This window comes from Capricornis sumatraensis, chromosome 3 (assembly GCF_032405125.1).
Source record: "Capricornis sumatraensis isolate serow.1 chromosome 3, serow.2, whole genome shotgun sequence".
Lineage (NCBI taxonomy): Eukaryota > Metazoa > Chordata > Mammalia > Artiodactyla > Bovidae > Capricornis > Capricornis sumatraensis.
The window spans coordinates 5,828,070-5,853,765 of NC_091071.1; the positions used below are offsets into that span (position 1 = coordinate 5,828,070).

At 52.3% G+C, this 25,696-nt stretch overlaps 4 protein-coding genes across 6 annotated transcripts; 3 read left to right on the forward strand and 1 right to left on the reverse strand.

The window, feature by feature from the left end:
* The first annotated feature begins 256 nt into the window (after positions 1-256).
* AP4M1 (adaptor related protein complex 4 subunit mu 1) lies at positions 257-4,118 on the forward strand. 2 transcript variants are annotated; one of them, XM_068969288.1, is made up of 15 exons: positions 257-359; positions 462-595; positions 933-1,039; positions 1,127-1,223; positions 1,324-1,434; positions 1,522-1,602; positions 1,828-1,890; positions 1,971-2,037; positions 2,139-2,192; positions 2,322-2,428; positions 2,530-2,624; positions 2,948-2,992; positions 3,215-3,265; positions 3,389-3,500; positions 3,659-4,118. In XM_068969288.1, the coding sequence occupies exons 1-15, from the start codon at positions 302-304 to the stop codon at positions 3,878-3,880; spliced, it is 1,404 nt and encodes a 467-aa protein (XP_068825389.1). In that variant the 5' UTR covers positions 257-301; the 3' UTR covers positions 3,881-4,118. The 2 variants fall into 2 exon arrangements, with proteins under 2 accessions (XP_068825389.1, XP_068825390.1); XM_068969289.1 differs by having other exon boundaries at positions 462-550.
* Positions 4,111-9,796, reverse strand: TAF6 (TATA-box binding protein associated factor 6). The gene is made up of 14 exons (XM_068969287.1): positions 8,519-9,796; positions 8,335-8,421; positions 8,061-8,214; positions 7,811-7,867; positions 7,614-7,733; positions 7,249-7,394; positions 7,087-7,164; positions 6,878-6,979; positions 6,615-6,797; positions 6,046-6,120; positions 5,793-5,918; positions 5,129-5,302; positions 4,708-4,905; positions 4,111-4,593 (listed from the first exon to the last, which is right to left on the reverse strand). Exons 1-14 carry the CDS (start codon positions 8,672-8,674, stop codon positions 4,213-4,215), a joined length of 2,037 nt encoding a protein of 678 aa, XP_068825388.1. The 5' UTR covers positions 8,675-9,796; the 3' UTR covers positions 4,111-4,212.
* A 1,911-nt stretch (positions 9,797-11,707) lies between these two features.
* On the forward strand, positions 11,708-16,491 carry CNPY4 (canopy FGF signaling regulator 4). 2 transcript variants are annotated; one of them, XM_068968134.1, is made up of 7 exons: positions 11,708-11,867; positions 13,748-13,874; positions 13,973-14,069; positions 14,306-14,428; positions 14,933-15,050; positions 15,143-15,240; positions 15,921-16,491. In XM_068968134.1, exons 1-7 carry the CDS (start codon positions 11,753-11,755, stop codon positions 15,960-15,962), a joined length of 720 nt encoding a protein of 239 aa, XP_068824235.1. In that variant the 5' UTR covers positions 11,708-11,752; the 3' UTR covers positions 15,963-16,491. The 2 variants fall into 2 exon arrangements, with proteins under 2 accessions (XP_068824235.1, XP_068824234.1); XM_068968133.1 differs by having other exon boundaries at positions 15,143-16,490.
* A 59-nt stretch (positions 16,492-16,550) lies between these two features.
* MBLAC1 (metallo-beta-lactamase domain containing 1) lies at positions 16,551-17,579 on the forward strand. The gene has a single exon (XM_068968131.1). It carries the CDS (start codon positions 16,554-16,556, stop codon positions 17,343-17,345), a length of 792 nt encoding a protein of 263 aa, XP_068824232.1. The 5' UTR covers positions 16,551-16,553; the 3' UTR covers positions 17,346-17,579.
* The last annotated feature ends 8,117 nt before the right edge of the window (positions 17,580-25,696 follow it).

Consider the following 25,696-nt stretch of genomic DNA (forward strand, 5'->3'; position numbering starts at 1 on the left):
CGCCCCCCACGTGACCAGCGCCGCCGCTTGCGGGCCAATCGGAGAGGATGCCCTTCGTCCCTCCCGCTTGCCGCGGGCCCCAGCCTGGGCCAATCAACGGGCGAACCTGGGCTGAGTGACGGGGAAGAGGCGCGGGTGTTTGGAGGGAAGGCCTGGGCGAGGCGGGGCGCGCGCCGGGTTTCCCGCGGTCGGAGGAGAATCGCTCTTAAAGGGCCAGGCTACTCGCGTCCTTTTGTTCCGGGGCCGCAGGGCGGGGCAGGCCCAACGTTTGCTGTCTCCTAGTCTATTCTCCAGAACGGCCATGATTTCCCAGTTCTTCATTCTGTCCTCCAAGGGGGACCCGCTCATCTACAAGGACTGTATCCTTGGCCAGCGGGGCGGGGGGAGAAGGGCTGCGTGGGACTAGGGCCCCAGTGCCAGCGAGTGTCGCCAGCTCCTTAGCTTTCCTTCCACTCGGTCAGTCCGCGGAGACAGCGGCGGCCGGGATGTGGCCGAGCTCTTCTACCGGAAGCTGACGGGACTGCCTGGAGACGAGTCTCCGGTTGTCATGGTAACCACTGGCGGGAGTGGGGGTGGGGTGGTGGGTATGCGGTTGGTGGTCTGGGGTTGGGAGGCGCCTCCTCCAGGAACGTTCTTTAAGAGCTCATACGCGGGGTGGAAGGGGGTACATTCTTCTAAATAATATTAATGGCGGTTTACTGATCGCTAACCGCACCAGGCACAGCTCTTCACACCTTTCAATCCTCAGCCACTTTGGAGTAGGTACTATTACTAACTTCATTTACACATTAGGTAGCTGGGCCTTGGGGAGGTTTCGTATGTGGCTTAAAGTCACGCTGCTAGTAAGGGAAATCAGGATACCAGCCTCAGTCTCATGGCCAGGAATCACTGCAGCTTTCTTCCTAACGTTTTTCTCCGTGCCTATGCCTCAGCACCACGATGATCGTCACTTTATTCACATCAGACACAGCGGTCTCTATTTGGTGGCCACTACTTCAGAAAACATTTCTCCCTTCAGCCTCCTGGAGCTGCTCTCCCGGTGAGGAGGGCAGAGCTGGGCACCCGGGTGCAGGGGTCAGGGAGTCAGAGAGGAGGAGTTATGCACCTTCTGTCTGGGTTTTCGCAGGCTGGCCACTCTTCTGGGTGATTACTGTGGCTCCCTAGGGGAGGCGACCATCTCTCGCAACGTGGCTCTGGTCTACGAACTCCTGGATGAAGTGCTGGTGAGGTTCCTCCCTGTCCCCGGTTCCCTGAAGATACAGTATTCGTTTTCACCCCTTCCCCCACCGACTACCCAAAAAGTGTCTTTCCGCTGCCCCCTAGGACTATGGCTACGTACAGACCACATCCACGGAGGTGCTGAGGAACTTTATCCAGACAGAGGCTGTGGTCAGCAAACCCTTCAGCCTCTTTGATCTCAGCAGCGTTGGCTTGGTCAGTCCGGGGACAGAGGAGGCCAGGATTGAGGAGGGTTAGTGGGAAGCATCAGCCATGAGGACTGATTGATTTGGGTGCTTTCAGTTTGGGGCCGAGACACAACAGAGCAAAGTGGCCCCCAGCAGTGCAGCCAGCCGGCCAGTCCTGTCCAGCCGCTCTGACCAGGTGAGGGAGGGGCCGTTGGGTTCACATCCTCTGGTTTTTGAGTCCCCAGAGGGCAAGATCCTGGCATATCTCTAGTCCCCCTTCTCTAGACATGGAGGATCCCTTTCCTTAGCCCTGTGCCCCCATCCTGGGGCCCCAGCCTCCACTGTTCTCTCCTTTCTGCCTGTCCACATTAGAAGACAGACCGACCAACCTCCAACCACCAGACCCCCTTTCTTTCCTTAGAGCCAAAAGAACGAAGTGTTTTTGGACGTTGTCGAGAGATTATCTGTACTGATAGCCTCTAACGTAAGTTTGGGCCCCCAGCCCTGCGGCTGAGGATGGTGGCACCTGGGAATCGCTGGGCATTGACCTCCCGCTGCTCTCAGGGCTCGCTGCTCAAGGTGGATGTGCAGGGAGAGATCCGGCTCAAGAGCTTTCTGCCCAGCGGCTCAGGTGAGCAGCACGCGAGCTGGACCAGGTTGAGGGGTGGGAATGGCTCCTTGGTGGCGGGCATGGTGGTACCGTGGCTTCTTCTGATACTCTTTGTCTGACAGAGATGCGCATTGGCTTAACCGAGGAGTTTTGTGTGGGGAAGTCCGAACTGAGAGGTGAGGAGAAAGCGGGTCTTTTTCTTCTAAGTAGAGGTCACTGTCCTAGGTTTCACCTGGGGAAGTTAGACGGATCCCCACCCCCTCCCAAAACACAGGTCAGCAGAGGGGCTCTTTCTCTCTTTCCAGGCTATGGGCCGGGAATTCGGGTGGATGAGGTCTCCTTTCACAGTTCGGTATACCTGGATGAGTTTGAATCTCATCGGATCCTCCGTCTGCAGCCCCCTCAGGGTGAGGTCAGGACTGGGCTGGCCTAGCACATTCCATCTACTGAGGGGGAGGGAGGCCGTTCAGGTGTAAGGAGACCAAGCTCACCTCTGTTCCTCTCTGGTCTCAGCTGACTGTGATGAGGTACCAACTCTCAGATGACCTCCCTTCCCCACTCCCCTTCCGGCTCTTTCCCTCTGTGCAGTGGGACCGAGGCTCAGGCAGGTGAGACCATTTCCCCGTTCTAGAAGTTCTCTGGAGCCCAAGCCAATGTATGTATGTATGTGTGTGTGTACATGTATATTTGTATGTATATATATAACTCCCAGGTTGATTTTGGAGGAGGGTGGTGGTGGTGGTGACATTGGCTCCAAGTTAGAATGTGCACCCTCTCCGACAAGCGGACCCAGCTCCGTGCATGTAATGGCTCGTGGAGCTGGGTGGATCTCAGCTCTTCTCTTTCCTTCTTGGGGCAAAAGCCACAGCCACACATGGGGGCCCTGCCAGTGGGATAGGGCCTGAGTAACAGTTTGTACCCCCTCACACAGGCTCCAGGTTTATCTGAAGTTACGTTGTGACCTGCCCCCAAAGAGGTGAGTGGGGGTAGTCCAGCCCAGTCCAGTTATGGAGGGTAGGAGGCAAGGCCCAGATAGCTGCTCCTTCCACCCCTAGGTGTGGCCGGCAGCTTCAGAATCCAGGGGAGAGCCTGGAGTTTGGGAAGGGGGTGGGGGGTGCTTGTGCACAAGTCCAGTGGTGACATTAATGAAGATGGGATGCAGCTTTCCTGGGACTGACTGCTCCCTTCTCCCTTGCAGCCAGGCTCTGAACGTCAGGCTGCATCTTCCCCTGCCTCGAGGGGTGGTCAGGTAAGCGCATGTGCACTGCGGGACCCATGGGCAGTCGCACTAGCTTCTTGGGAAAACAGATAGCGCTGGGGTGGGAGCTGTGGGGCAGGGGTTGAGCCTAACCCTTTCCTCTCCCGATTCCAGCCTGTCTCAGGAGCTGAGCAGCCCAGAGCAGAAGGCAGAACTGGGGGAGGGAGCCCTTCGCTGGGACCTGCCTCGAGTGCAAGGAGGCTCTCAGCTTTCAGGCCTTTTCCAGGTACCAGCTGCTGACTCTCGAAGGCCCTCCTCCCACCTCCACCTCCAGCCCTGACCCATGCCTTCTCACGAAGGTGGTCAGCTTCCTGGCCCCTTGGCTCTCTTGCCCTCCCTCCTCTCGGGGCCTTCAGCACCCCTCCCTGCCTCTCCCCATCACAGATGGACGTCCCGGGCCTCCCTGGGCCTCCCGGCCAAGGCCCCTCCGCCTCGGCTCCTTTGGGGCTGGGCCCCGCCAGCCTCTCCTTTGAACTGCCCCGGCACACGTGCTCCGGCCTCCAGGTCCGCTTTCTCCGGCTGGCATTCAGACCCTGCGGCAACGCCAACCCCCACAAATGGGTGCGACACCTAAGCCACAGCGACGCCTACGTCATTCGGATCTGAGGCTCCCAAACAAGGACCCGGGAGGCGGAGGTGGCGGTCAGGGCATCGGAGAAGGACGATGTTTTCTCTCCTAGTGTCCTGGCCTGGGGCTGGGGCTGGAAGAGTCCTGAGTCCTCGAGACCAGGGAGCTCGACAAGTTAGACTCTCCTGTGGGACCTGACCCAGGGGCGACTGAAGTGGATCACAATTTAAAAATCAAACTTTTATTCTGAGCAACTGGCTGTACAATATCTAAAGAGAAAGTCACATGGAGGGAAGCTGGCTACTACCTCCTTCCACCCAGCATGTGTGTGTCTGTGTGTGGGAGAGAGAATCCAGGGAGAAGATCAGCATCAGGGTGCGGGAGGAGGGGAGCCAGTCCCTGGGGGCTGCGAGCCATTAGCCTTTGGAGTCCCTGGAGCAGGAGGGGGGCTCTCCCCAGCTTCCGGTTTCCCCCCACAGAGGGCGCTGCCCCCAAGTGGGGAGGGGGCTGAGGATGGGGTAGGGACGGGAGAAGGATGGGAGGCGGGGCCTCCTTTGCCCTCCCCCGTGGGCGGCAGAGACACCACGATGTACTTCTGGACACTGCCAGGACCAGCGGGGGCAGTGCTGGGGGGCGCGGTGGTGGCGGTGGAGACCAGCTTGACAATGGGCTGCACGCTGGGGACAGTGGTGGTGACAGGAGAGGTCGTGGTGGAACCGGAGCCCGGGGCTGAGGTGCTGAGGGACAGGACCTGGGCCAGAAGGAAGGCAGTGCCGCTGGCCTGCACCCACCCCACACCCCAGGCCAGGGGATGCCTCCCGTGCTCCAACCCGGGCCCCAGCATCCCCGGTCCCACATGGGGTACCTGCTGGGTGGATGAGGCGCTGGAGGACGAGGACATGACGATGAACTTGGTTGGCGGCGGGGACGGCTGTGGGGGCGCAGCAGCTCGCGCAGACACCAGCGTCTGGACAGGCAATGCGATGGAGCCAGGGACCTTCAGCAAGCCGGGGGTCCGAGGGCCAGGCTGGGGGGCCTGTGAGAGGGTCAGCGTGGGCCGGGGCTGTAGAAAGAAGCAGCAGAAAGGAAACATCACCATCTGTGTTCACCAGCTCCCCCAAGATGGCTGACTTAGGGGGCCCCATGTTTCACAGAAGTCAGGGTGCACACCCTAGTGTGTAGTGTCCGAGAGCCTCACTGGGATGGGAACCACCCCCCGAGCTTTCCTTCCTTTCACCCTCCCCTCCTTCTCCACTTGCTCCCCCTTCCTCCAAGCCTGCACTGACCTGAGTGATGGTCAGGGTGGTCCTGTTGACCTGCTGAGCCTGCAGTGCAGCCTGAGCCCGGGCCTTGACCACGTGCGAGCAGAGGAGGGGCCCAAGGGACCCAAATTCTGCCCGATAGGCGTCCTGATTGTCGGGCGGCGGGCGCAGCTTTGCCAGGACAGGGGCACAGTGTTTCTGTAGAGAGACGGCAAAGATGAGAATCCGGACCGGGAAGGGGTGACAAAGGTTGTCATCAGTTATTTCAGTGCGTGCCTGCCGAAGGCCAGGCTGCACTTGCTGGCTTATCAGTGTGCAAGGAATGTGGAGGTTTTTCCTCGTAGAGAACACAGGCAGCAGTTGGCTGAGTGGACAGCTCGCTGAGTGATTACATGGTCACACCTAAGGGCCAGCCAGTCCACAGGGCGTGTGCCTTGCAGAAGCATCGGGGCACGTCAGGCTTGAAAGTCACAGGCTGAGTTCAGACTCCTTATTTCTTACTCAGTGTCTTACACAGCACCAGCTGTTAACAGTATTGGACTCAGGTGTGCTCTGCATATGAGATGAAGAGGGGATAAGTGAATGAAAAACGCTCTGTGCTTGCTAAACACTGTCCTCTGTGTGTGTGTGTGTGGCGGGGGCAGAGGGGGCATCAGTGGGAAGAAGGGGGAGGGTGGGGCTCTGTCACCAGGAGGAGGCTCTGCACATGGTCAGCCCCGATGCGGTCAATGTTGCTCAGCACCGGGCCATCTAGAACCCCGCGGATCCGCTCCCCCTCCTGCTGCAGCCGCGGCAGAATCAGTGTCTTAATCACCTGTTAGAAAAGGGAGGGAAGAGCTGGGGTCTGGGGGTCACCACAGGGTCTCCCAGGTCGGGAGGCTGTTGCCCACTCTGACCTCCCAATCCCTCCCCTCCCCAGGGCTCCCCTGCCAGGGCCTAACATCGTGTCCCAGCTCCGCCAGGCCTGCGATGGAGCCGTAGCGCGTTGTCCATGGGGTCTTCTCATCCACCCAACTCTGTAAGGGGATGGAAAATAAACCCAAATGAAGGGGTGTGAAAAGCTAACTGGTAAGGACTCAAGTCTCATATACTCACTTCCTTATAAGTCATTTAAGACACAACAGCTCCTTCCCGACCACTCCCTCCTCCCCAAAGTAGCTGCTATTCTGACCTCTACTGTCAGAGATTAGTTTGTTTTAATTCTTTGGCAGCACTGTGGAGCATGTGGGATCTTAGTTCCCTGACCAGGGATTGAACCCTCGCCCTCTGCATTGGAAGCACAGAGTCTTAACCACTGGGCCACCAGGGAAGTGCCGCAGAGATTAGTTTTTGTTTCTGAACTTTAAAGTGGAATCCTACAATTAGAAAAAAAAGACACTGCGGATCTGGCCCAAGTCCAGCCCACACCTCTCTGCCGCTGGTTTTCAGCGTCACTTCTTGAAGCCACACTGGCGTGGGCGTGGCACTCACTGTTCGGGTGACAAGCCAGCCAGTGACGGAAAGGGCTCACCTTGGTGAAGGTCTTGGTGATGCGGGACTGGATGTTGTTCGTGGTCGTGCTGAAGTGCTTGCAGATCTGGGCCACCAGGCGGGCGGCGAAGTCCCGCAGCGCCCAGTGGTTGTCCACATCTGGCCGCAGGCACAGCTGCCGGCTCACGATGCAGGTCATCACAGCTGGGATCAACTCATGCACCTGGGGAGAAGCCCCGCATCAGCCTGCTGTGACAGCCGGTCCCCGAGCCCGGACGCGAGGTGGGCCGGCGGTCCACTCACGTATTTCTCGAGGTACAGGGTAGGGTTGTCCATCAGCGCCTTGACCATGCGCATCAGGTAGATGAGCAGGGCCAGGTTGTTCTGCACCACATTCACACGCACCTAGGGTTGGGAGGGAGCAGGGATGGGGCAGCGGGGGGCCCTCCGTGAGCCTCCTCTCCTGCCTGCCCGCCCCCGGAACCCCATTCTATCCTCCCGTGGCCTCTCACCCCCTCCGAGATGAAGGTGCTGAAGCGTGGCAGCATTTGGTAGAGACCTGGGTCCGTGGCGATGCTCTGCAGAGCCTCCTGTGGGGGGAGGGGGGCGAGTGAGGCGGGGTGACCCCCGGGGGCCGAGGAGGGGCGAAGGCAGGACGCGGGGCGGGGCCTCACCGCTCTCTTGGCCTCACAGGAGCCCACACAGGCCTCGGTGATCTCCTTGTAGTACAGCTGCTGCTCCACTGACAACTCGTGGATGCTTCGGGGCTTCAGTCGCAGAGGTGCCCCCTCCAGCAGGGGTGGCGCCTTCTTCTCTTTCCCTGTGTGAGTCAGGAAGCCAGGTTTAGGCAGGAAAGCTCCTGAGGAGGCCTGGATACCAGGCAAACCTATAGCCTCACCTCCCACACCCAGGGAAACCAGCTTCTTGGCCGTTTCTAGGGCTCACTGGCCAGAGCTCACAGCCTCTGCCCTGACCTCACCCACCTCACACACATGACCATCTGGCTTTGGGGCAAGAGGCCTGGCCCAGCAGTACTGACCTTTGCCGTCAGCTGGAGCGGCCCCCTGACCTTTGCCTTTCAAGGGGCCATCTTCCTCCTGGCCTGGCTTGGCTGACTTCAGGGGTTCTGTGGCCTCGGCCTTCTGCTGCTCCTTGGGAGCTGGCAGGAAAGGAAAGCAGTCGGAAGGAGATGTAGAGGGAGGAGGGAAAGGGGTGGACGCTGGGCGTGGAGGTTACCTGGGGGTGGGTTCTCTGGAATCGCGGGCTGGCAGCCTTCGATGCTCAACCAGTGAGCTGCGAGGAAGAAAGGTGTCCAGGTGAACCACCGGGCGGGGACATCAGGAAGTCAGTTGACACGAAGGGATGTGTTTTCCTTCGTGTTCCCCACTAGGGGTCTCACGCGGAGGGCTCCTTCACCAGTGCCCTTCCTCACACCCACACACGGCCCTTTCCCGCCTCCCTGGCCCCTGTTCTCCCCTCCCCCGACCTTTGAGGCAGACGTCCAGGGGCACCCGGGGCAGAGGGGTGTTGATGATGTCGCTCAGGTCAACCTCCTTCTCCTCGTAGAAGTAAAGCTCCCGGCCACCACCAGAGGCGAAACGGAAAGGAATGAATTCCTGAGCGTGGAAGCCATACAGTGGCTACAACAGGAGGGAGAGAGACCCTGGATGAGAAGGGAGCCTGAGTTGGCTGGGCTGAGGTCAATGCAATGACTGGGAGGTCTCGGCACCCTGCCCCTCCGTCCTGTGCGTCCCCATCACCTCAACGTTCTTTAGCTTCAGTGCGTAGTCAATGTCACTGGTGGTGAGTTTCTGCCGCTTCCCCATGTGCATGAACTTCAAGGCATCCTGGGTGGGGGGCAGGAGGACAGACGTCAGCCGCAGACCCTGGGGAAGAAGGCGGCCTGGGCAGCAGTCTCTGTGCAGTGCAGGAAGACCAAGGTACCTGTGCGATCTCTTTGATGCGGTAGCTGACCTCATCCGTCAGCAGCTGGCAGGTCTCCTCCTGAATCTGAGCGATGCCCATGGACTCGGCCACCACCTTCATGGACTCCGAGGGCAGCACGGTGTTGCTCAGCTTCAGCTTCTTCTCCTCAGCCATTCTGGAGCCCCTCCTCCCCTCCCCGGAAGGATGATGCCCCAGGGCAGAGAGATGGAGACCCTGGCAGGGGTTGAGAGGAAACTTGAGAGTGAGACCTGAAGAAGAGGGGCTGTCCAGTCAGGAGAGGCCACCCCAAGGGGAGAGCAGTGGAGCATGAGGGGGATGGAGTTGGGGGATGTCTTCTGTCCATCCTCATATGAGCAGCACTCACTGAACAGGAGGTAGGACTTGGACCCAACTGGACGCAATTTATTGAGCTCTGGTTCTGTGCCAGGCACAGTACAAGTCAGGTATAGCAGAACGATCTCAGTTCTTAGTTTCAATCCCAGCCCCAGCACTACCTAGCAGTGTTGTCTAGGCAAGCTACTTATATGCTCCCGGCTTTGGGTTTCTTCTCTGTAAAATGTGCAAAGTGTCCTTTTTTCCTCAGGTGGTTAACATGCCTACCTTCATGTCTCTTGCCCCTTCTTGCATCATTATTCATGCTTGACAAATATAAAATGTTGGTTAAATACAGCTTTCCCTGTCTGAGCCCATGTGCCCCTACCACTGAATGTGATGAGAAAATACACAGCCATGTTGACCAATCTGCACTTTAAATTCATGGCCACAAACTTCAGATGGGCTCTTGATGCTGCGCTGATGGTCACAGAGCTCAGTGCACTCAGGTTCCGTCCCACCTGTCATCTCCTCCTCCGATTTTTGGCCATCAGAAGAGACTTCCCCAGGCTCCCATCACTATGTCCACCCGCTGAGCATCTCTGGCACCCACGTGCTCTGTCTTACCTGTTACTATAGAGGTTCTCGCCACGCCCCTCCCCAACTCCTCTCCTTCTCTTGAACCTGCCCCAGTTAGGATTTTGACTCCTGCTCTTGGTTTTCCTCTTCCTTCACTAGCCCCGTTACATTGCCTTTGCTGGTTCTTCCTCTTCTCCTCATCTGCCTGATGCTGGAATGCCCTGCGTTTGGTCCTCGTATAGCTATGAGGTACACATATTCCCCTTGATGACCTCAACCATTCTCACAGCTTTCAGTATTGCTTCCAGGCTAAGGATGGTAAATTTATATCCCCCACCCAGGACTTTCTTCCCAACTCCAGACTTGTAATTTAACTGGCTACTTAAAATTTCTTCTAAACTCAACTCCTGACATCCCCCTCCCCACCCGCTCCAGCCTCAGCTTTCCTCATCTTCATAGCAATGCCATGAACCCAGATGCTTATTCATCATGTGAGCCCTCACCGCAGACCCATCAGGTGATCCGACTTGATCCCTCTGCTCCCACTGCGTGGCCAGCTCACCATTACCCACCTGCCGGGGAACCTTAAGAGCCTCCTGACAAGGTCTTCCTGCTTCCATCCTTGCTCCCTACATCTATTCCCAACCTAGCAGCCAGAATGATTCTGTCAAAATATAAATCAGATTGGGTCATTTCTCTGCTCGAAACCCTGTACTGGCTCCCAGTGTGCCACAGCGTGAATACAAGATCCTGATTTCGGTCTTCGGGGTCCTTTATGATTTGCTATCTCCCCATCAAGTCTCTGACCTTTCCTTTCCTTCTTCCACTATGATCCAGCCCCATGGTCCTCCTTGCTGTTCCAAGATGCCAGGCATGTTCTTGCTTTGTGGTCTTGCTCTGTTCCCTCTGCCGGGAATGCCCTTCCCTAGATGTCCCCAGGCTGCCTATTCCCATTACTCTGTTTAATACTGCACCCCACCCCCGCTCTGCTTTTTCTTTTTTTAATTCCCATGGAATTTAACGTCTGCTGATACATACTGTATTACTTCTTATGCTTCTCACTACATCGCCCCTTCCCTTCTATGTGTGGACAGAGAGCTTTGTTTTATGTTCACTGATGTATGCAGAGTCCCCAGACAGATACTCAACAAATACCTGCTGAATATATGAGTTGTAAGGCTTAGAGATTAGGAACTCACTAAGGACTCGGTACCATTATTATCGAACAAGACATAGGCCCAAGCTCGGCCATAATGCTCACTTGAACCTGGCATTAGGAAGTCTAATGTCAAAAGTGTTTAGGAGCGACTGAAAGGTGGTGAGGGGCAGGTGTGGGCCCGATGGAGGGGCGAGAAGAGGGGAGGGAAAAACAATTTCGTTCTTCTCAACCCATCCCAGGTCTCCTCCCCCACTTTTATAAATCTTATCTGCAGAGGACACATTTATTCAACACATACTCTAGACCTCGAGCCGAGTAAAGAGGAGGCGGTCGTGTCCCAGTACCCTGATGCGCTCCTACTAATCCTTCGATAGCCCGCGATACCCTCTGCCAGTGTAAAGGCTCACAAAACACGCCACGGCCTCAGGAAACCTCAGGTCAGTGGAGCGGCAAGGAGGCGTCACAGAAGATTAACTTCATCTAGATCCGTGTAGCATTCCCCAGCAGGGAAGCGGGTCGAAGGTTCTCCAGGCAATGGGTACAGCGCGAAAGAAAGCGTAGAGAGCCCACCTCATCCCCCAACATCCCTCCAGTGCAAACACACAGAGCCCCCACGCACACGGACACTCAACCAACCGTCCCCCTCTGGGTCCCCACACGGGCCCTTCAAAGAGTCTAGTCCCGGGTACCACTCAGACCCGCCCCCGCCAGCCGAACGCCCAGCGCAGGAAAAGCCTCTCACCGCCGCCAAAGCGCCGCTCACCCGGCGCTCGGCGCCATATTGGCCCCGCCCCCTCCGGGAGCAGGTCCTGGCAGAGACCGAGAGCCGGTCCCTTGCCCCTTCCCCGAGCAGGAATGAGCTCCCTAGTCTCAGAGCCTGAAATGATATGAAAATGGTGTCTCTATGCTTGCGTGTAAGGAGCACACTCTCTTGCTGTAATGACTTCAGTTTATTCTTTCACTATGCGGCGGCCAGGACCTGCGGGAGGCGCCACAAAACCAGGTGGGGAAGCCCAGCGCGCAGCGAGGCCCCGCCCTCTTTCGAGGCGGCACTGCGCGTGCGCCTCCCGTGCTAGGCTGGATTAAAGTTGCCGCCGACCGCCTGGCGATTTAAAGGGCCCGCTGCCTGCTCGAAGTTGGTTTGAAAGCAAGGGGTGGTTAGCTGTGGACGGCACTTGGTCATGGGACCTGTGCGGTTGGGAACGTTGCTTTTCATTTTGACTGTGTACGGTGCTTGGGCTGGGACGCCGAAGGAGGAGGACGATGACACAGAACGCTTGCCCAGCAAATGCGAAGGTATCTAAAGGGAGTAGCCCCTATTCGCATCCTTCTGCCCTACCTCCTTCGTCTGGGCCAGACCAAATGGAACGTGATGGGTGGGTCACTCGACCTCCTTGAGGACCTGAGGGAGGTTCTGATGGAGCCTGGTGGAATTCGAATGGGGCCAACAGAGGGAACGGCATAGCGCTACCCCCAAACTATGGCACTCCAATTCCCATGAGACATCCTGAAGGGGGGTGGGGGCGGGTGCCTGCTTTTTCTTGCTGGTTTGGGCCCCAGTGGCTTGTGGGAATTGTAGTTCAGAGACTATCGGCCCGATCGCCCACTCCAGTCAGCATCTTCTCTGTGTGTGTGCGTGTGTTTCCCCCAAAGGACCAGAGCTAAATCTGAAGATCCTGCAGGAGTGAGCTGTCAAGCTCATTACCTTGTAGATATCCTCTGCTCCACCCCAGCAGAGACGCTCCCAAATTATAGGCCCTACGCCCTCCTGCGGGGGTTTGAGAGTGAATAAATCAGGCTTTGAAGCTCATAAAAGACAGAGGTGGCCAAACAACTGGGGGAGGTTCCCCATAACTGTGAGGCTTTGCAGAGCGTGTGCACTGTGTGGATTTTTCATCGAGCAGCATCTTCTGTAGCTGCATCTGTGGGACCAGCTGGGAGGAGGCACTTCAGAGCTGAGCCGTCGAGTGCCCTGGTTCCCTAGTTTGTTGCCTTCTTGGCTTTAATTTCTTCCTGGATTCTATTCCCCTTTGCCTTACTCCACCCTGCATTTCAGTGTCAATGTTCTTCATGACACGGGCCTGTCAAGTCTTTCTAAACAGAGGCTCAGTTGAGTCCCTCCTTGCTTTAACACCTCTTCAGGCCTCCTGCTGTGATTAGACTCCACGTTTTTGGCACATCATTCAAGTCTCTTTCTTTCTTACAAGCCTCCATCTTTCTTACATTTCCATACCCTATCTCCCATCCCCAAAGTGCCCATGCTTCAGCCACACTGAACTTCTCAGTGGTCACTGAACCTGCCTGGTCCTCTTGCTCCTCTGTGCCATTGCACTTTGTTTTTGTCCTTTGCCTGGAATGATCCACACTCTTCTGTACTTGGTTCTTCAACATCCAATTTAAATGTCACCACCTTTGGAAGCCTCCTTCCTTATCTGTCACCTCTCACTCTATTGGAGCGAAGGAGAGAACCTATATCTCCCTGGTCCTAGCATAGTGCCATAGGCATATGTGAGATACTTTTGTTACTTGCCCCTGTGGTGAGTTTGCTTGGCACTTCTGTGTAGGCCACTCCTTTTCTTGGGACCCACTGGTACTGGAAAGACAGTGGTAGAAGAGACACAGTGCTCATCCTTGAGGAAATCACAGGCTAGTAGGAAGTCAGTGAATGACCATTGAGGGAATTTTGCATTTCCTAGTGAGATTAAGTCTCTTGGTTCTATCTCCGTCCCCTCCCCACCCCAGTGTAGGGTCCATTACAAAATATTCTCATCGTCTTTTTATCTGTCCCCAGTGACACTGGCACTGTCCTGTAGATAGGGATCATGGGTCTGTTGCTCTCTGTATTGCTACTGTGTATCCAGAAGGAGCTCAATAAATAACTGCAGGAAACAGCAAACAGTTATGCAGTGCTCACCATCTTCCAGGCACTATTCTAGGGGCTTTACATAGATTGATTTAATCCTCACCACAGCCCTGTGATGGAGGCACTTCATTTTAAAGGTGAAGAAACAAGACCCAGCAGGATTGTCACCCAGCTACTAAGTGGCTGAGTCAGGATTCCAGCCTTACCAGTCTGGCCCCAGGGCCTGCACCCATAACCACTGTGGCTCTGCTGCCATCTACAGAATGAGGTGCTGGTATGCTTGTTTATTTTTCACATCCCCTTGGACATCTAGTATGTAAACTCCTGAGCCTGGAGCTACAGGAAGAGCTGAGTCGTACTGGCCGATCTCGAGAGGTGCTGGAGCTGGGGCAGGTGCTGGACACAGGCAAGAGGAAGAGACACATCCCTTACAGTGTTTCGTGAGTCCTTCTCGATGTTCCTCCACCTTCCAGTCCTCTGAGGAGCTGTGGGAGCACCCACAGCATCCAGGGAGTCTTTGTTTCCCCTCTTCCCACAGAGAGACAAGGCTGGAAGAGGCCTTGGAGAATTTATGTGAGCGGATCCTGGATTACAGTGTTCACGCTGAGCGCAAGGGCTCATTGAGATACGCCAAGGTCAGACTCTTCTCTAGGGCAGGATCCCACCTTTCAGAAGCTACAACCTGTCTCCCCTGAGGTCCTCACGAAGTCTGCCCATCTTCTCCCAGCTCTGGAGTGTCCCCTCCCCATGGTAGACTCTCTTCATCCCTGTGGCACTCACTAGAGTCTCCAGTAGATGACAAAGTGGATTTGGCAAAAAGGGGAGGAGGTGGAGCAGGGGACCAGACTGAGCTCAAATTCCCATCTTTCAGGGGCAGAGTCAGACCATGGCGACACTGAAAGGCCTGGTGCAGAAGGGCGTGAAGGTGGATCTCGGGATCCCTCTAGAGCTGTGGGATGAGCCCAGCGTGGAGGTCACATTCCTCAAGAAGCAGGTAGGACTGGATACTGCATTGCCCAGGGAGGTGAGAAGGGAACCTGAGAGGGGAGCTCGATCCTAGGGAGGTCCACATTTGAGCAAAGCAGGGATTCTGCCATTGACTGACGTGGGCCCAGGAGCATATCAAGAAGTAATAATGGAGACTAAGAATATATACTGCCATTTATTGAGTACCTACTGTGTGCCTGGTTTTGGGCCACATACTTTCCAGCTGCTGCCTCATTTTACTCTCACAACAACCTGATGTGGTAGATATTATTACCACTTCCCATTTTACAGGCAAGGAACTGAGACTCGGAGTTTAATAACTTACTTGGCAGGGTAGGTGCCAATAAATGTCTGTTGAATGAAAGAGGACCACAAATCTAATAACCCAAGTTTAACTGCCTGGCTCCCTGCCTCTCCAAAGTGGGGTGGGGAGACCAGGAATGAAGAGCAGGGAGGAGGGTCTGCACAGAACAGCAGAGCAGATACCGTTCTGACCCTTCCACTTGACCAGTGTGAGACCATGCTGGAGGAGTTTGAAGACGTCGTGGGAGATTGGTACTTCCACCATCAGGAGCAGCCCCTACAGCATTTTCTCTGTGAAGGTCATGTGCTTCCAGCTTCTGAAACTGGTAAGTGTGGGAGCTGGCCCGTTTCTTGCCAGGCTACAACCTCTCTGTCCCCCAGGACTAATATCTAAATTATTTTCTATTACCCAACCTAGCATGTCTACAGGAAACTTGGACTGGAAAGGAGGAGATCACAGATGGGCAAGAGAAGACTGAAGAGGAGGAGCAGGATCAGGAGGAGGAGGAAGAGGAGGTGACTAACACACCGGTCCACTCCCAGCGTGACCCAGAGGATCTTTGACCCTTGCCTTTGAGCCCCCAGGAGGGACAGGGGTCATGGAGAGTCTGAGCTCTCCTTGCCCCACAGCTTTAAGAGTGTGTGTATGTGTGAGTGACCCCTACAGCTTGTAGCTCTTCTCTCCCATCTGGTCTCAGGCAGGATCCTGGTGGTGTAGCATGGCCTGGCTATGGAGAGAAAGGTGGAAGCACTAGATGGAAGCCTGGCCCCAGCAGATGAGTCCTCTAAATGCCATTCAGCCCCTTCTCAGGTGTGTGTAGTGACAGTATTGAGTTATTTGAATATCTCCACTATTCCCCACTGGACCCAGAGGTCAGCTGGGCATAGGAGCAGTGGACCTTGGCAGAGTCACTTTGCCCCTCAAAGGTCTGTTTTTAGATTCTTAAAAGAGAAGCCAGAGTGGACATTCGGAACAACCTATACACGCTGCTGGCATCTAGGAGGCTACATGCCAACAATCTGTGAATGGGAAGGGGGCACTGGATGGGGACAGGGCAATACTGACAAGTTAGATGAAGTTAGATGGGGTAGACACTTTGCTCTACTTCGTAGTAATTTCACCGAGAGACGACCATGTAACATCAAAGGTGCCAAATTTTCTATAACGCTAGTAAACTTTTTTTTTTTAATATCAGTTGGATCCCAAACTCCAAACAACTGCCGTGCACGCATCATAGCTGCCCGATAAACAGCAGCGTCCGCTGAAGAGGGCCGTCTGCCTCCAGCCTGTTAGAAGTTAATGGTGCTTTGTAATTTTGCAGCCTAGGAGGTTGGCAGGGATCGGCGGGCTGAGGCCGGTTTCAGGCTGGCGGCTGCGTTAGAGCTGGTCTGCGCATGCCTGAAAACGCGCAGGAATAAAATTCCGTGCGCGGCGCCGCCCGCGCCGCCATATTTGGGTTACGGGAGCTCGCAAAAGACAAACTCCTCTCGCTTTTCCACTGTCACTTCTTCCCTCGAAGTGAGGCAAGTCCTAAGAGAGGCGCTAAAGCTCGGTCCAAGATGGAGAGCGGCTCAGGTTAGAGAGAAGGAAATAACTACGACACCCCCGGGGTTGCGGTTGAGAACCTCACACGCGAGCGGGGCGGTGGCCGAAGTCGCTGAGGGACTGGCGGGTTCGCGCCGAAGTTCAATTGGGCGATGCCAATTTAAGCGTGTGAGGCGGGTAGGAACTGACACGTGGAAGGTACCATTCGGCGGAGGCCGGGCGAGTGTGGGAACCTGAAGGGAGTCGCCCGCAGCCCCACTTCTCAGCTGATCCGTCTCGGGCCATGAGCGGTCTAGTGCGCACCGAGCCGCTGCCCGGGGAGACCCCTCTGCTGGTGCCCGGCGACCCCTACTCTGTGGTGGTTCTGCTGCAAGGCTACGCGGAGCCCGAGGGGGTCGGTGACGCCGTGCGAGCCGACGGCTCCGTGACCCTTGTCCTTCCCCGGGCCTGGTGCCCGGCCTCCAGCCACCGAGAGCCCCAGCCTTACGAGGCGAAGACCGCCCTAGAGGAGGCGGCCCGGGGCCCCATCCTCGTGGACACCGCGGGCCCCTGGGCTCGCGAGGCGCTCCTGGGGGCCCTGGCGGGGCAGGGCGTGGCTCCCGGAGACGTGACTCTGGTGGTGGGGACCCACGGACACTCCGACCACATCGGGAACCTGGGGCTGTTTCCCGGGGCGGCCCTGCTGGTCTCGCACGACTTCTGCCTCCCCGGGGGCCGTTACCTACCCCACGGACTGGGTGAGGAGCGGCCTTTGCGGTTGGGGCCGGGACTCGAGGTGTGGGCCACACCCGGCCACGGTGGCCAGCGGGACGTGAGCGTGCTGGTGGCTGGCACGGCCCTGGGAACCGTCATGGTAGTGGGCGATGTGTTTGAACGTGATGGGGACGAGGGCTCGTGGCAGGCTCTGAGCGAAGACCCAGTGGCTCAGAAGCACAGCCGAAAGCGGGTCCTGGGCACCGCCGACGTGATCGTGCCTGGTCACGGAGCCCCCTTTAGGGTGATAAAGGAAGCCTCGGCGCCAGAGCCAGAGCCAGCCAGATCTCGTGACAGAGAGGAGCCCACGGTGCACGGATAAAATCCAGTCTTGACTGGATCCTTTTCAGTGATCCCATCTTCCACTCCTCAACCGAGGAACTGAACGTCCAAGAGACAAGATGACATGTCAAAGTAGTCATGGGTAGCCTCTTCTAGGAGGCCAGTTCTCCAGTGAGGACAGAGTGCTTTTGCCTCAGCTGGCACCAGTATCATTGTTTCTCTGACCAAACTAGGACCAAGGACTCCTCAGCTCTGTGTCATCTCTCAGCCGTCAGTAGTAAAACAGGAGAATGTTCTTGGGAGTCTTACAAAATAAACGTAGAAACTGCATTGAAAACCATACTGCCCTTCAAATATATTCCAATTAAAAGATTTTTTTAAAGGAAAGAAAATCATACTGCTCTAATGTAAATGTGAGTGCCTCAGGTGGCACAATGGTAAAGAATCCACCTGCCAGTGCAGGGGATGCAGGAGACTTGGATTGGATCCCTGGGTCAGGAAGATCCCCTGGAGTAGGAAATGGCAGCCCACTCCAGTATTCTTGCCTGGAAAATTCTGTGGACAGCAGACTGGCAGGCTAGAGTCCATGGGTCTCAACAAGTTGGACACAACTGAACACACACACATAACGTAAAAGTGAAGCATCCATAGTGATTATTATGCAGATATAATCAAACAACTGCAACAAGGGGACACTTTGGCAATACATTGCCTGTTTCTCAGAGGAGGCAGTTTGCTGTGAGAAGGTGCAGGGCAGAGAGAGATCATTGGAGTCATGTGACGTTAAGTTGTCATTCATTTGATCAACGAATGCTTATTAACACACCTGCAATATCTCAAGCATGGCTCCAGCTCTCGGGGATATAGCAGTGAGCAAGCAGACAAACTCAAGGAGACAGGTAAACAATAATAGTAGTAAGCCAAATAATTCCAGGTTCTGGTTAGTGATATGAATAAATGGCGGGGTGAGAAGGGGATAGAGTGCTGGGGTGGGAGAATGGTCAGGAAAAGCCTCTGGGAGGTGGTGCCTAATGAGAGAACTGAATGAGAAAAAGCTGGCCATGTGGGAGAGGGGCATTCCAGGCACAGATGACATTGCCAGGCACAGGCAAGCTTGACTTACTTGAGCAGTAAGAAGACCCTGGGGTTGGGTTACAGAGCATGGAGGAAGAGCAGTGAAAAATGAGGCTGCAGAGTTGGCCAGCACCATCTTGCAGGGCCTTGGTGACCATGGTGAGAGGTTTTGATTTTGTACCGAGATTGAAAGCTTTGGCTTTATACTGACACACAAGACCAGGTTGTTGACCTAATGTCATTTATGTTTTAAAATAATCACTCTTGTTCTGAGTGGAGAAGGGGTTGGAATGGGGCAACAACTAGGTTGAAAGCCATTGTGGCTGAACCTGATGGCACCTGCCCTTATTCCAGAAGCCCTGTTGTGGCTGTGGTCCTCCTCATAACTGTGTCCCAGGGCCCTGTGTGCACACAGCCCCAACATGGACAGAAGTGTTTAGATTGGGGAGAGGAAGGAGAGGACAAAGTCCACCTCATTGTGGATGATGACCCTCTCTGGGTGGATGCTGTTGGGGAGGGCTAGGCTGGAGGTCATTTCTTAGGTGTCCACAAAGGCCACATGGTCCGCAAAGGCAGCTCAGAAGGACCAGTTCACCGGGAGGGCTTTCCAGTCGCTGCCGTACACCGACTTGTGTTCTGTGTTGGCCAGTCTGATGACCACCAGAGTGCGGGGCTCCTGGGCCAGCAGTGCAGCCACAGCAGCCCGAATCCCCAGTCTCACGGGCCACCAGTTGTGCTGGTATGTGGAGGGAACTCGGGGGCCAGCTGTGTGCACACCAGTGCAGCGCTATACCCTGAGTGGTGTCCATGGCTATTGGAGGACCCATCTGATGCATGGTATGTAATTCCACTAGCTTCAGGGCTGCATGGGAGGATGAGAAAGGAGGGGATGGGTTTTTTTAAGAGCTGTGTGCTCAAGTTTTACAGGTAAAAGTTCCAGTCTTGAATTATTTTCTAGAGCATAGTTATCCTGCCCTTGATTCAGGGCTGGTCACCCAGAGCAACACATCCCTTTGGCCACGTTGATTGTCTCCAGGATGGACGGGTCACCTACTAAATCTTAGTAATCTTAGTGGTTTTGCTAGGATCTAGTCTTTCCTGCAAGACTAACATGGGAGGATGAGTCGTCTTGCCTCGTTGGAGGAGCCCACTGCTGCTGGGGCCACCAAAGAGGGATTGAAAATGAAGCTGAACGGTAGGGGGCAGAAGTGGGCAGTGAAGAGAAACAGCTAGGTGAACAGTGAGAGCAGTGGAAGCCAGATCTGCTGCTTAGCTCATCAGTCACCTGGGCTAATCAACTCCTTTCCTGCGTAAGCTGTCCTGTGTTTTCAGTTGTTTACAAGATGAGTCTTGATACAAACACTGATGGAACGAACCCTTAGAGACAGGCAGTGAGGATGGTGTGGGGAGGGGGCTGACGGTAGAGGGAAAAAGTGCTAAAGATATTAGGGGGTTGGGCCCAGAGTGACTGTTCTTTTCAAACTTTTTTTGTGAAAACTTAGGAAAACTTGACCTATATGATTAACTGCCTCTGCTCACAAATCAGTGGCAGACATTGGCTGCAGAATAATCCAAACTTTCTTGCCTGGTTCTCTCCAAGAACAACTCTCCGCTCCAGTTTGGCTGACTGCCTGCTGCCTTCCAGACACCCACATCCACCTCTCCTAGGCCTTTGATTCTCTTCCCACCCACCGCCCCCCACCCCAGTCCTCTTGCTCTTTTGCGCCAATCTCAAAACACCCACCAATCGCAGACACCCAGGCTCAGCTTTTTCATCTCCTGCAGAAAACCTCCCCTGAATTTGCCAACCTTATCTCAAACTCTAGCAATGCTTTCTCTGTATTGTTCACTTCAGTTCAGTTCAGTTCAGTCGCACAGTCATGTCTGACTCTTTGCGACCCCGTGAATTGCGCATGCTAGGCCTCCCTTTCCATCACCAACTCCCGAAGTTCACTCAAACTCATGTCCATCGAGTCAGTGATGCCATCCAGCCATCTCATCCTCTGTCATCTCCTCATTAGGTAATACCTGGTGTTGGTCATTATTTCTGGAAATGTCCTCTCCTTGTTGTGTCCCTTGGGAGCAGAAGCTGCAAGGCCACATGAGGTCTAGGCTGAGAAATTGTACGTCACTTACATCACATTCCGTTGACCAAACAAAGCATGTCATAAGGCCAGTCCAGATTCAGGCATGAGGAAATAGTCTCTCCATCTTGATAGAAGCAGCTGTAAGGAATTTGTGGCCCTTTTTTCTGTTACAACGTATCACAATAGGTTAGTTGGTGATAGCAAGTTCCCCTTTTGAGGGTGTGTGTGTGTGGTTATTCTAGTTCTATTTTTATTTTTTAAGTTTTAAAATTGAATAGTTAATTTATAATATATTAGTTTCAGGTATACAACATAATGATTCAATATTTTTATAAGTTGTACTCCATTTAAGGTTATTAGAATGGCTGTATTCATCTGTGCTGTGCAGTATATCCTTGTTGCTTATTTATTTTATATTTAGTAGTTTGGTTCTCTTAACCCCATACCCCTATTTTTCCCTTCCCCCTTCACCTCCCTCACTGATAACCATTACTTTGGTCTCTATATCTGTGAGTCTGTTTCTGTTTGTTTGTTTCCCACCCACCCCCCTTTGGCTGTGTCATGTGGCTTGTGAGATCTTAATTCCCCAACCAGGGATCAAACCTGAGCTCCAACAATGAAATTGCCATCTTAATCACTGGACCGCCAGAGAATCCCTGTGTTTTGTTATATACATTCTTCTTATTAATAAAGGCAATCCTTTATGCCTTCTCCCAGGACTGATGCTGAAGCTGAAACTCCAATACTCTGGCCACCTGATAGGAGGAACTGACTCATTTGAAAAGATCCTGATGCTGGGAAAGATTGAAGGTGGGAGGAGAAGGGGACAACCGAGGATGAGATGGTTGGATGGCATCACCGACTCAATGGACATGAGCTTGAGTAAACTCCGGGAGTTGGTGATGGACAGGGAGGCCTGGCGTGCTGTTCATGGGGTCGCAAAGAGTTGGACACGACTGCGCGACAGTTGAACTGAACTGATTGTGCAAAGCAGCTGTCAGTCACACTACATCATTCTGTCCTCACTTCCAGAAGGGGGCAGCACTTGCTTCACAGAGAAAGCAAAGACCATTGTCCCTGCTGTCTCTGCTTCAAGCCACCTTATCAGAAAACCGCATCTGCACCCAGGCTCACCTCCAGAAGAGGAGTGATCCCTCCCTACCCCACCAGACACTTCATATCCTTGCTGATTCCTCTTCATCAGTTTTTGTTTATCGCCCTGCTCAGACTGGCTCCTACCCTGAGCACACCACTGAAAGGGCTCTGGATAGTGCTGCTTATGAACATAATTACCAAATCCAGAGTTCACTTAGTGCTTGTTTTACTTGACCACCGGCAGCACTTGACATTCCTTCTTGAAACTTGCGTGCGCCCTTGGCTTCCTGGACCCCACGGTGTTCTCCACTTACCTCACTGCCCACTCTTTGTCAGCCTCCTTTGTGGGCTCCTCTTTCTCCTCATGTACCTAAATAGTCTAGAAAAGGTTTTCCTTGGTTAAAAAGTAATTACAAGAATATCTCGAAAGTTAACAGAGAACAATAATGCAACAAACACCTGTCTTCACCACCCAGTTTAAGAAAAATATAATTACTCTAAAGTCTTCTTTATGTTTTTCTCCAATTCCGTCCTTTTCCGGCCCCTCAGAGGAAATCACTACCTTGAAATGAGTGTTTATCATTTAGATGATATTTTTTGTAATATTACCATATATATTTGCATTTACATGGGTTGTTTTTGCATGTTTTTAAACTTTATATAAAATGAAATCATATTCACTCATTATTATCCTGAGAATTATTATTTATTGTGGATAGCTATTATTCACTCATTTTCACATGTGTAGTATTCAATTTTGTGAATTACCATATAGTGTTAGGAAAATTGGATATCCACGTGTGAAAAAATTAGACCCCTATACCAGCGGTCCCCAACCTTTTTTGGTACCAGGGACCAGTTTTGTGGAAGACAATTTTTCTGTGGCCGGTGGTGGTGTGGAGTAGGGGATGGTTTGGGGATGATTCAAGTGCATTACATTTATTGTGCATTTTACTTCTATTATTATTACATCGGTTCTACCTCAGGTCATCAGACATTAGATACCAGAGGCTGAGGACACCTGCCTTATAGCATACAGAAAAGTTAACTTGGAACAGATTGCAGACTTAAATGTAAGATCTGAAACAATAGACTCATAGAAGAAAACAGGGAAAACTCCTTTGACATTGGTCTTGGTTGTGATTTTCTGGGTATTTCACCATAAGCCAAGGCAAGAAAAGCAAAAACAAATGGGACTACCTCAAGCTAAAAGTGTCTTCACAGCAAAGGAAACAAAATGAAAAGGTAACCTACAGAATGGGAGAAAATATTTATAAACTATATACTGATAATCGGTTAATACCTAAAATCTATAAGGAATTCATATGACTCAATGACAAAGAAACACCTCAATTTAAATATTGGCAAAGGACATGAATAGATGTTTTCCCAGAGAAGACATGCAAATGGCCAACAGGAATATGAAAATGTGTTTAATATTCCTAATCATCAGGGAAATGCAAATCAGGACCACAATGATACATCACTTTATACCTGTTAGGATGGCCGCAGTCAAAATGGTAAGAGAGAACAGGCGATGGTGAGATTGTGGAGAAAAGAGAGTCGGTGTGTACTGATATTGGGAAAAGGTGACTATGAGAGGTGATGAATGTGTTGCTTAGCTTAACTGTGGTAATCATTTCACAATGGCACCCTACTCAGTACTCTTGCTTGGAAAATCCCATGGATGGAGGAGCCTGGTAGGCTGCAGTCCATGGGATCGCTGAGTTGGACATGACTGAGCGACTTCATTTTCACCTTTCACTTTTCATGCATTGGAGAAGGAAATGGCAACCCACTCCAGTGTTCTTGCCTGGAGAATCCCGGGAACAGGGGAGCCTGGTGGGCTGCTGTCTCTGGGGTTGCACAGAGTCGGACACGACTGAAGCGACTTAGCAGCAGCAACCTATATTAAACCATTGTGTTGTGCACCTTAAAAAAATCACACTGTACAACCTAAATATTTACAATTTTTGTCAGTTATACCTCAGTAAACCTGGGGGAAAAAAATTTTTAAAGCAGTTAATGTTAGAATGGCAAATTCAAATCAAAGCTGCTAACAAGAGCAAAAAATGAAAAGACAAAACTGGAAAGCAGCCAAAAGTAACAAAAAGGAAAGCAGGCTGGAAGGCCGCAAAGAATATGAAGAACAGATAATAGATCTAAGTCATAAGCATGTGTGGCTCTGGGTTTTACTTACCCCTATTACTAGCAGCATCTTATGGTTGACTTAAATATGACTCAAATAAGATCCCTTGCTCATTAATCTGGTATTGGATTTTCTATTAGTTTAGTGTTGAATTCAGAGGTTACCAAATTAGTGTAGAAGAATCTCACCCAATCATGGGTTTCTCCAAAGAAAATTCTTGCTTTTGCCAAAAATTTAGGCTAATAACATCCTAGAGCATGTTAAATTAACACAGCTTGAGATTTTTCAGCCCACTCTGGTTTTGTGAGTTTTGGCTGCACATCTCCCTGAGGGCTATCTTGAGGGTGTAAATTATGCAGAATATTCTCTATTCGCTCTGGATCATGGTCCAAGACAGTCAAATTCTTTAAATCCTCTGTTTGAGTGTGGGGTGGTGGTCTCCAGTTCACACAGTATGAGGATGTGGAACTTTGAGACTCTGGCTTTATGCCAAGTGGACAATTGCCTGTTAGATTCACCCCATTGTCAAAGACCTTGGGGGTTTGTTGCCTGCTTTTAGTTTTCTGAACACCGACTCTCAGACTCCTTGAGCTTGGCAAATACTCTCAAAGGGAAAGCGGTCTCCAGTGTATCACTCTCCGAGTTTCTAGCTTCATTTAGTTTTGCTCTCTGAGAATTCCTTTAATAATAATCAGTGCATTTAAAGATATTAATTTTTTTGTCTTAATATGTGGACTTATTGATTTCTTTGGTTACAATTTGCCTGACATATTTTTTCTTTCTTTCACTCCAGGCTTTCTGTATTCTTATGCTTCATGTGGGTCTGTTGTAAACCAAACATTGTGTTAGTTTCAGGTGTGCAGCAAAGTAATCAGTTATGCATATATCTATGTCTGTTCTTTTTTGCTGGAGTCCAGCTCCAGCCACCAGGGATTCAACCTGAAGAGATGAACGGTGTCAGCGAGAAAAATGAGGCAGCCTCTCAGTTTTCTTGGACTGCCTACTTATTTCAAGTTTAAGATTCTCTTTTATACTTTTACAAAAACATTAGGTCAGAGGTTTGACATTTTCAGTCCCCACTCACCCAGATTTATTATCCCCATAAATCACTGTTGCTCTTCAAACAGAGTTCCTGCTTCAGCGATTCTCTTGGAATCAGCTTTACCATCTATTATCTACTTCCTCTTAGTGTCCTATAGTTAACTTGTGATTACATTGTAACTTATGGTACATTCCTCAGTTTATTTCTTATCTTTCTAAATCCTGTTTGCCCCTAACATCCTGTGCTCACTATCTCTTAAAAAGGCTTCTAGCTATAGTATCTCTAAAATTGCTAACATCTATAAGCTATAGTAAAATGTGCTAACATTACAACATTCTTTAAATCTTCAACTTCTAACTATTTTAATTATTTCTAAGCCCTAAATTCAGTAAACTCCTTTGCCATAAACATTTTCCTCACAAATAGGCTTCAGATAGCAATCCCTCCTATGGCCTCAAGCTATGGCCTATGTGCTCATCCTGGAACATTCTTTGGTAAAAGTCTTTGAACAAATGTCAATGATTAACTTTATGAATTATTTTCTGAGCACAGCTGCAGAAGGCTTTGTGCCTTCTCATGCTCCTCTCAAGAACAATAAGCACCTTAATATTCCTTTGACTGTGTGGATCACAATAAACTGTGGAAAATTCTGAAAGAGATGGGAATACCAGACCACCTGACCTGCCTCTTGAGAAATCTGTATGCAGGTCAGGAAGCAACAGTTAGAACTGGACATGGAACAACAGACTGGTTCCAAATAGGAAAAGGAGTACGTTAAGGCTGTATATTGTCACCCTGCTTAGTTAACTTATATGCAGAGCACATCATGAGGAACGCTGGACTGGAAGAACCACAAGCTGGAATCAAGATTGCTGGGAGAAATATCCATAACCTCAGATATGCAGATGACACCACCCTTATGGCAGAAAGTGAAGAGGAACTAG